Source organism: Ranitomeya variabilis, chromosome 2 (genome assembly GCF_051348905.1).
Source record: "Ranitomeya variabilis isolate aRanVar5 chromosome 2, aRanVar5.hap1, whole genome shotgun sequence".
NCBI classification, from domain to species: Eukaryota; Metazoa; Chordata; class Amphibia; order Anura; family Dendrobatidae; genus Ranitomeya; species Ranitomeya variabilis.
In genome coordinates, this window is record NC_135233.1 from 96,059,278 (window position 1) to 96,069,907 (window position 10,630).

General features: G+C 34.7%; 1 protein-coding gene across 5 annotated transcripts in view; it reads left to right on the forward strand.

Annotated features, from left to right (window-relative positions):
• BCL11A (BCL11 transcription factor A) overlaps positions 1–9,384 on the forward strand; it is a 165,281-nt gene extending 155,897 nt beyond the window's left edge. For 2 of the 5 annotated variants that reach the window (XM_077282755.1, XM_077282758.1), the window contains exon 3: positions 1,440–7,147. In XM_077282755.1, the coding sequence (XP_077138870.1) occupies positions 1,440–3,457 (2,018 nt within the window). In that variant the 3' untranslated portion in view covers positions 3,458–7,147. Of the gene's footprint in view, positions 1–1,439; positions 7,148–7,871 lie in introns of those variants that run through there. The other 3 variants (XM_077282756.1, XM_077282757.1, XM_077282759.1) reach the window with 3 other exon arrangements.
• Positions 9,385–10,630: the final 1,246 nt, after the last annotated feature.

The window sequence follows — 10,630 nt, forward strand, 5'->3', positions numbered from 1 at the left end:
CCAATGGGGCTCACAGTCTAGTTTCTCTATCTCAAACAATACTCCAAATCTCATAGAAAGCCAATCAACCTATTAGTATGTTTTTGGAGGGTTGGAATAAACCAGAGTAGCTGGAAACCCATGCAAAAACACGGAGAACATACAAACTTAATGTCGTTGTTGATCGTCAATAAACCGGAGCTTAGAGGCAACAGTGGTAAAACTTAAAACTACTGTGCGTTGTTTCTGGGCTATATTTTTAAACTACATTTCTGTGTAATGAACCTATATGATAATTGTGTTATTTCTAGACAAATAGATGCAATCTTTTTTAACTCCTTCCTGACCAGGTGATTTTTTTCTGGGGTTTTCTGCTTTCATTTTTTCCTCCAAGATTCATACATTTTTTTTTATCAGGGGCAGTCAAGCTGTAGCTTTGAATGCTACCATTTCTTTTACCATTGAATGTATTGGAAAATGAGAAAAGAAATCAAAATGCTGTGAAATTGCATGATGAACGTACAAAGAATGCAATTTTTTTTACAGTTTTGTTTTTACATCATTATTAATTGTGCTGGAAAAATGACCTGGAATCATAATTCTACAGGTCAATTTTTTTTATTATTTAAGTGGTGAAAAAAAAAATTCGGAATTTTGTAAGAAAAAAAAAAGAAATTTCTTCTGTGTCGCCATATTCTGAGACCCGTAACGTTTGAAATTTTGCAGTTGATAGAGCTGTGTGAAGGCTCTTCTTTTGTTGTGTTGTGACAACCAAAAAACTCATCAATTCTGATATTTAGATTTTTTTTCTATTGTGCTGTTTATGATTTGGTTATTTAATTTTATTTTTTGCTAGACCAGACATTTGTTAATGCGGCAATACCAAATATTTTTACTTTTTTCAATTTCTTTACTTTTTATGGGGGAATACTGTAAGTGGTGATTTGAATATAGTTATGTATATTATATAATTTTTTTCAGATTTTAAAAATAAAAATATTTTCATGTCCTCCTAGGGAGCTTGAACCTGCTATAGTTCAATCCCTTGTACTATATAACACAAAGGCGTTCCCTTATGGAGTCCACTGCTTATATTACAGCTGACCTCTGCCTGGTATAGTGTGGGCTCAGTTCCTGAGAACACTCCATACACGAGGAGCTGACATAAGATGTACTTTTACGTCTTATTTCGGCAGGGATTAAAAAGTAATCTTCCTGGCAGGCAACCAAACTCTTTCATTAGTCAAAAGTGGCATTTCCCAATATCAAATATATTTGAAATTGAAAGCCTAAATGTAACTTTAACAGGGTGTACATAAAGAACTTTTGGCAAGTTTCCAAAATTTTATCTCAGAAAAACTAAAAATATTCAAAGGATTTAATGAGTGTATTGATTTTTTTTAATGCATTTTGACTGTTTGATTAATCAAATAATAATTGATATTACTTCTGTTTTTCAGGCAAGGATGAGCCCAGCAGCTATACATGTACAACATGTAAACAGCCATTCTCCAGTGCATGGTTTCTGCTGCAACATGCACAGAACACTCACGGCTTCAGAATCTATCTGGAAAGTGAACATGGCAGTCCTCTTACACCCCGGGTAGGCATTCCGTCAGGACTGGGTGCAGAATGTCCTTCACAGCCACCACTCCATGGAATTCATATTGCTGACAATAATCCCTTTAACCTATTGAGAATCCCTGGATCAGTATCAAGAGAGGCTTCTGGTCTATCTGAGGGTCGATTCCCACCAACTCCCCCATTATTTAGCCCCCCACCAAGACATCATTTGGATCCACATCGTATAGAACGTCTGGGTGCAGAAGAAATGGCTCTCGCAACACATCACCCGAGTGCCTTTGACAGGGTACTGCGACTTAACCCCCTGGCTATGGAGCCACCAGCAATGGATTTTTCAAGGAGACTTAGAGAGCTTGCTGGTAACACTTCTAGTTCCAGTCCCCCTTTGTCGCCCAACAGGCCGAGTCCTATGCAAAGGTTACTGCAGCCATTCCAGTCCAGCAGCAAACCACCATTTTTGGCAACTCCACCCCTCCCTCCTCTTCAGTCTGTACCTCCTCCTTCCCAACCTTCCATTAAATCAAAATCTTGTGAGTTTTGTGGGAAAACATTTAAATTTCAAAGCAATCTAGTAGTACATCGTAGAAGCCACACTGGAGAAAAACCTTATAAATGCAACCTGTGCGACCATGCATGCACTCAGGCCAGCAAACTAAAACGCCACATGAAAACACACATGCATAAATCCTCCCCAATGACAGTTAAATCAGATGATGGTCTATCCACGGCCAGTTCTCCAGAGCCAGGAACCAGTGATCTAGTTGGCAGTGCAAGCAATGCCCTCAAATCTGTAGTGGCCAAGTTTAAAAGTGAAAATGATCCAAATATGATTCCAGAGAATGGTGATGAGGATGAAGAGGAAGAAGAAGAGGAGGAGGAAGAGGAGGAGGAAGAGGAGGAGGAGGAGGATTTGACAGAAACAGACAGTAGACCGGATTATAGTTTTGCCCTAAATCTTGAAGCTGCTCGTCACCATGAAAACAACTCCAGATCTGGTGAGGAAAGCCGATCTATGCCTGATGTGATGCAAGGCGTGGGTCTTGGTGCAATGCATCACTTTAGTGATGCCTTTCATCAGGCGTTGATTGATAAACATAAAAGAGGGCATTTATCTGAACCAGAAGCTCAAAGAGACACTTGCGATGAAGACTCAGTGGCAGGAGAATCAGATCGCATAGATGGTGGTACTGTTAATGGGAGGGGTTGTTCACCTGGTGAATCTGCTTCAGGAGGCTTGTCAAAAAAATTGCTTCTTGGTAGCCCAGTTTCCATGAGTCCTTTTTCTAAACGCATAAAACTTGAGAAGGAATTTGACCTCCCAGCTGCAGCTATGCCTAACGCAGAAAATGTTTACTCCCAGTGGCTTGCTGGCTATGCCGCATCTAGGCAGCTAAAAGATCCATTCCTCACTTTTGGAGACTCTAGACAATCGCCATTTGCCTCTTCATCAGAGCACTCATCTGAAAATGGTAGTTTACGTTTCTCTACACCTCCAGGGGAGATGGATGGAGGAATTTCAGGCCGTAGTGGCACAGGAAGTGGAGGAAGCACTCCCCATATTAGTGGCCCAGGGCCTGGAAGGCCCAGTTCAAAAGAGGGCAAGCGCAGCGACACTTGTGAGTACTGTGGAAAAATCTTCAAGAACTGTAGTAACCTTACTGTTCACAGGAGGAGCCACACTGGTGAAAGGCCATATAAGTGTGAGCTTTGCAACTACGCCTGCGCGCAGAGTAGCAAACTTACCCGGCACATGAAAACACATGGTCAGGTGGGAAAGGACGTTTACAAATGTGAAATTTGTCAGATGCCTTTTAGCGTGTACAGTACCCTGGAGAAACACATGAAAAAATGGCACAGTGATCGAGTCTTGAATAATGATATAAAAACTGAATAGAGGTATATCGAGAAACCCCATGTAGATTTTTTTCTAGTCCCTTGTGATAAAAAATAATGAAAGCTAAGGATACAAGACCGTGCTTATCACTAGCACTCCTGATTTTAATTTTTTATTTTTTATAATTTTTTTTCTTTATATTTTGTTCTCACCGTTTGAATGCATGTTCTTTATTGGGGCAATACTATTGCATTTTACGCAAACTTTGAGCCTTTCTCTTGTGCAATAATTTACATGTTGTGTATGTTGTTTTTCTAAATTTATTTTTTTTATATAATAGGCAGCATGTATGGTATGTTATAGCTATTTTCATTTGTCCCTGAATTAGTTGCAAAACAAACATTACTGTTTCCAGTTCTGTGCTGACAAGTGACCATGCTGCATACATTCTGCAATACATATCATGTACAGTTTTTGTGTTCTGATGTGCAGAGGGAACATCTCTTCACCAGACTTCCAGGGACAGGTATCCTAGTGCTGCAAATGCTGGTGGAACCTCATCTTCTCATGCCAGGGGTTATTTTTTAGTGTTTTACTAAGCAAATATTATGACAAAAGAAGCGAACCAACAAAACACATAGAAAAAGGCCTTCAAAAAATAATTTGTGCGTTCATTTGGTTTATATCAAGCATATCTGAGTGCCTTCAGTCTATTTGAAACCATGTCAATGGTTCGTCCTATGTTGAAATGAACATGTAGCTTAATTCAACTTGGATATATGTAGGTCTCCATTGATCTAGTGTATAATTATAATATATTGTATTTCTTATAACTGAGGCTACCTAAAATATGACCCATCATGTCCTAGTTAATCATCATTTTTCCATATTTATTTAATGAGTTGTATACTAGTTGCTTTTGAATAGAAGGAGAATGATTCTTCTTTCCAGTTTATCTATGAGTAAACCTTAAGGTATAGCGGTTTTCCAGGAGAAAACATTGATGGCCTATCCTTAGGATGAGCCATCAATGAGTAATTTATGGAAGTCTAACTTGTGGAATTCTCATGTTCAGCAGTATTGAGGGGCAGCAGCACTCTGTGAGTGCTGTATACCCTTAAATGTTTATCTAGACACAATGGCTCATCCATATTGTGCTTGTGCCTAGTACTGCCGCTCAGCCATATTGTGGTTTAGCTGCAGTACCAGGAACAGGCATATTCAGCTTCAGATTGCAATAATCTTAATTTTTAGGATGTGTCACCAATGTGTCATTGTGGGAGTCTTAAATAGGGACCCCCATTGATAACACATTGATGTTATATCCTACGGATAGGCCATTGATGATTTACCTGGTAAAACACCCTTTAAATTAAAGCTGAACAAAAAGTGTATGACAACAAGTATAATTGTATTATATTATAGAAATGTTTGTATGCGCATTGCAAAAAAAATTTCAGTAACTATTGAAAAGAACATATATGGTTGTCTGAATGACAATCGGTAACAAATTCTGTACTGTATGTAATGTTAGATAACATTAAAAGTTACCAAGGCACAACGGAGACATAGTCAACGTGGTACCAGGCAAAAAGCAGGCATATAAGCTAAATGTAATGATGATTAACTATGAACTTGTGAGGCTTGCCTAAAAAAAAATACCCCCTTACACAAAAAAAAGACATGCATAAATGTAAAAATTCTAAATTCTACCCCACAATATATTTCTATCCCTGATATTTTTTCTTCTTCTTTCTTGCACTGTCTATTGTTATTACAAATATACCGATTCATTATTTCAATATTAAGCTACTTTCTGCCCCCGGTTGGTATTCAAATAGCACTTGACTCTTCCAGAAATGTGTGTACCTTTTCCTTTAATCAAGGGTACTGTGGTTGAGTATAAAGAATGCTCAGATACATTTAAATGCACTGTACAATTTTCCCTGTTTACAGGCTTACATATAAGGGAAATGTTGCAAAAAAAATTATATATATATATATATATGTATATCTATAAGTATATGAAAAAAAGATGTATGTATGTGCGACTACATGCACATACAGACATACACACCTACGAAAATATAAATGACTATATATATATACATACAAGTATGCATGTATATATATACTCTGCCAGTTATGTACTTGACTTACAGATATGCTGAAACAATGTAGACAATGCTGTGAAAGGATACAGACCACATGTACTTTACAAAATAATTATCGCTTTGGCCTTTACAGTACAGGGGTATTTTTTGGTGTACAAAAAAAAACCGTTTTAAATATAAATGTTTGTGTTTTTTTTTGTTTGTTTGTTTTCTTTTTTTTTTTTCTTTCCTTTTTTTATTACGAAAAGCATACATTTTTGTCTAGGGGAGTTGTATTTTAGCGCTTCATTGTCTTGTTAAAGACGTAATACTCATTGCAAATAAAATGGTAGAGGAATTTCTATGCCTTGGATATATCCTGTTTTTTTCAGGTTGTTTATAAAATGTGCATTGGGAAAAGGTTCCATATTATATAGTACTTAAATCTAGGGAAATGCACACTTCATGTTGATTCCTATGCTAAAACACATCTATTGTCTCTTATTTTTTTTTTCTGTACTTTTAGAATGGTATTTGAATTAAATGTTCATCTAGTGTAGGAACTATAGTATTTATATTGAAGCTTGTATTTTTAACACTTACTTGTTCTTTTTCGAAAAAAGGTATCAATGTACCTTTTATTATGGTAGTGGAATAAAACAAAAGCTGCCACAGTGTGTGTATATATACACCTATATAGGTGTGCATATATATACATATATATATACACACATATATATATGTATGTATATATATATGTATATACATATATATATGTATACACACACACACATATATATATATATATATATATATAAATATTTTTTTTATTTCGGCAGGATAATATAGTGCAAATTATTTGTATGTTTTAAAATAAGAAAAAAATAAAAAGAAAATAAAAATCAAGTGTGACATTGTACAGTACAGAAGCCATATGATGGCTACTTGGGAATACCGATTAGAATGTCATGCAAGCGAGCCGTCTTACAGAGGGCTGTACATATCTATTATTTTGTTTTTTTTTCCTCCCTTGCCACCATACTGTACACAGTACTGCAAGCTGATGGCATTGGTTTGTTCTGTAGCGTGCTTTCTGTCCCTTTTTCCACCTACATTCCAGCATCAAAACTTCATATGCAGTAAAAGAAACACATTTTATTTCTTTTCATTGCCAAAAAACTTAATGGTGCTTTATATTTAGATTGGAAAAAAAATATTCATATGCAAAGCATATAAAAGTGGAAGATCACTCAAGTCGATATATTTTCTTTTTTTTTTTTTTTTTTTGTAAATGGCAATGTAGAATATTTTGTTATCGGCCTTTTCTATTCCTGTAATGAAAGCTGTTTGTCGTAACTTGAAATTTTATCTTTTGCTATGGGAGTCACTATTTATTATTGGTTATGTGCTTATGTTTAAAACGGAGGCACATATTTTGATCTTTTTTTAAAAATATTTTTCTTATTTTTTTTTTAATTATTTTATTTCAATGACCAAAGGTCATGCAAACCTGGCTTTTATTGTATTTGTTTCTGGTCTGTTAATTTCTATTGGAGAAACCACTGTCTGTGTTTTTTTGGCAGTTGTCTGCATTATCCTGTTCATATACCCATTTTGTCCCTTTTATTGAAAAATAAAAAAGTAATAAAACACACAGCATCAGACTCTTGTGCCCTTATTTGATACTATTATGAAATATAGCTTGGTAAGAAATACCATGGAAAACAAACTAAATTATTCGATTAGTAACACTTTAACTTCATAGTTTCTAATTAATAGTTTAGCCTTACGCATCAAAGGTATATATTCTACATTTACAACCTTGATACATAGACTTTTTCAGTCGCTTTGAATGACTCTTCCTTTTTAAGTTAAAATCCATATGATTAGAACGCAAAGCAAAAAAAAAATGTAATCCATAAAGAACAATTAAAAAATGACTGGTGCTTAAAAATTGGGAATTTTTCACACTAGTTGAAATTTTTTCTGGACAAACCCCCCGCATCTTCAACCCACATTTCATCAGCTTCACTTTTTTGTTTTTCACATCTGTGCCAACTCTTAAATAGAAGTTGCCTGCAATGTCAGTTTTTTCATCCTTCCCTCAATTCCCATATTTGTTTTTCCATTTTACAAACCGAGCATGCCTTATCATCCATATGGCTTCTATTTGTACTTTCTATGTACTGTATTTTTTTTTTTGTCAAAAAAAAGGCAAAAATAATAATTTTCCACCCGATTAGAAAAGGAAAAAAAACAATATTGTTTTCTTTCTATGCATAATGGTTTGTAATCTTTTTTTTTTTTTTAATTCCCCATGTCTTTATGGTAGTACTTTTTTTTTATTTACTAAGAGTGTGATTTGTATCCCTTTTTTCTAGGGGGAACATACAGCATCTTTAAATCTAAGGACAGAACAATCAAATTTATATGGCAAGAAGTCTGAAAAGATATGCAAAAGTGTTAACAAATATGCATACCAATATGGCCAGAAATAAATGACACCTAGCTTTGGAAAGAAAAGAAGACAAAAGGAGAAGATGATCGAGCAGATACGAAAAGGCCAACCTATTGTAAATGAAAAAAAAAACAAAACAAAACAAAAAAAACTAATCCTTCAACCTGACCTCTATGTATTACACTTGTAGTTGAGTATTATTGGCCATTGCACCTAGCAGGAATGCTCTTAGAGTACATTACTTCCCTGCATTGACATGACTTTGACTTTTTAAAAACAAATTGCCACAAAAGCCAGCACAGGACTTTATGATCTAATCAAGGTCTTGGGAAGATAAAAAAAAAGTAACATCAACATCAATTTTTTTTAATTTTTTTTCCGGAAAACAGATTCAAATTTTACAGAATAATAAAAAAAAATCTATATATAACACCCTACAAGTCTCACCTATTTTTCAACTTACTGTATGCTGGACTGAAATGGAGAAATTCCCCTGAAAATCATAAACCTAGGCAGTATATTTAGCTGACTTGGTGTTTATAAGACTTCATGATACCCTTATTTAAGAGATAATATACAGTACGGTCTCAAAAACCGGGGCTTTAAAAACTAGTCAACAAGAACATAATTTACAAATGACATGTTGTACTCTGAGCTCTAAAGGAAAAAAAAAATGGTAATACAGAGTGTGACATTTTCTAACTGTGTGATAAATTAATGGTGTTCTAAAAACCATGAACCATTGAGGCCTTTTCAAGTTTGTTAGAAATCTGCACCAGATTTATATGGCACCCATAATGTGTTCTTAAGCTGCTGTAAAAATTTCATGCAAGCATGACCTAGTGTCCAGAGAAAATTTTATAAATATATTTCTATGTTGAAAAAAAAAAAATGTCAAACTGAAAAAAAAAAAAATGATGTGGTAATCATTAACTCTTTGCTGTTAGATTTTTGAGGCCAACTTCAAAAATATTTTAGCGTCACAATAGAATCTTGTATAGGCTCTTGAGACAATAGCGTCACTCAAGAAATGTTGTGCAAAGACACTGAAGACCATTGGTACAACAAATTTTTCATTTTTTTTTTCTTCCTCTTCGGTATGACTACATTTATATGTTCCTTCAAGTCGCAATAAATCCGGAATTAAAAGGAGATCTAGTATCAGTGCCTGAACTTCTAAATATTGCTTGCGTTCTAAACAGGAGGGGGGTCCTTTTAATGCAGTTTGTACAGAATAACATATTGTAGGGTAAAACAAATCTGACAGTTCTTATGTTAATTGTTACCCATTTTGGGTGAATTTAATGTGATGTAAACTGTTGTTATATACTGAAAGTATATTCCAGTAATCATTGTTAATATACATTATACATTTGCCTTTAAAAAGGCCGAAACACAAAACAAATTAAATTGACACAATAAACTGTAAAGATTTAGGTCTGTTTTTTTTCTCATTATTATTATTTTTTTCATTTTATTTATTTTTTTCATTTTTTTCTAAGAATTGAAATCAATGGTTATTACTTGAAATCACGGGCTTTGTTGACCGAAACACATTATGCGTGATGAATTTTGAAGTTGGAAATTGTTACCTTAAATTGTATGCTACATTTATCGAAATACGGTATTTACAAGATAAATACAGTAGATGATCTGCAAGACCACAGCAAGAATAACGACACCTCCAAGTTCAAGAGTACATTGCCACTTTGGGAATTGGATACAATCAATACACTAATGTAAGCAGCCTCATAACGTATCGTTCTACCTTGCATATATTTAACCTGCTGACTACATGAAGGTATTTTAGTGTCTGGTAAACGATGGTGAGGGGGTTAATTGCGATTCTTAAAAAAAAAAAAATTGAGTTCCCAGTTTCAGATACAGATGTCTGTTGAGCCTCAAAGAATAACCTGTGACCCCATCTTTCACTTTTTTCCTGGTGTGTATGACAGAGCCAGTTTAAACACATTTTATTTTAACCCCTGAATTCCCAGAAAAATTGTTTTGCAGAAAACTGAATGGATTTATTGTCAATAATCATACACAAAGTAAAAAAAAAAAATCTATGACTCTAGCTGTGAAATAAAAATAAGTATGTAAATCTGATAAAATTCAGGAGGAAGACTCTTCTGCAAGCGATGGAAGTAAGCAACAGCAACCAATTTTTGAGGACAGTGGACAGATGTTTGCGGCCTATTAAGCTGTAAAGTGTATATTTTCCGATTTGTTTTTACTTAGATTTCTCTACACTGATCTGTTACATGCACGCAGCTTAGGAACATCTGGAGTACTAGTCAGTGTCTACATTTTCTTTGAACTTATCCAGTGGAATTTCATAATTTACCTATGTTTGAAGGCTCAAGGGGACTTCTTAAAAATTCCTGGCATATTTGAAAAAGGACTATCAATTACAAAAATCTCATAACTTGTAACACATTAGCTGACCACACCTGGCAGAAGCACTGAAGAAATAGGGCTTTTCACATATTATTCTGTGCAAATACTGGTCACTCAATAGCTCTAGTACCACATAATGGCATCTGTATACATTTTTGGAATATTACAAATAGTTGGTACCTAATGAGTTAACTTTAGTTTTGTCCACGTGGGTGTTTTTAAATAGTTTTCCCTAAGGGAGTTTACTTTTGTCTTCAGGATAATGCTGACCAATCATAAGCA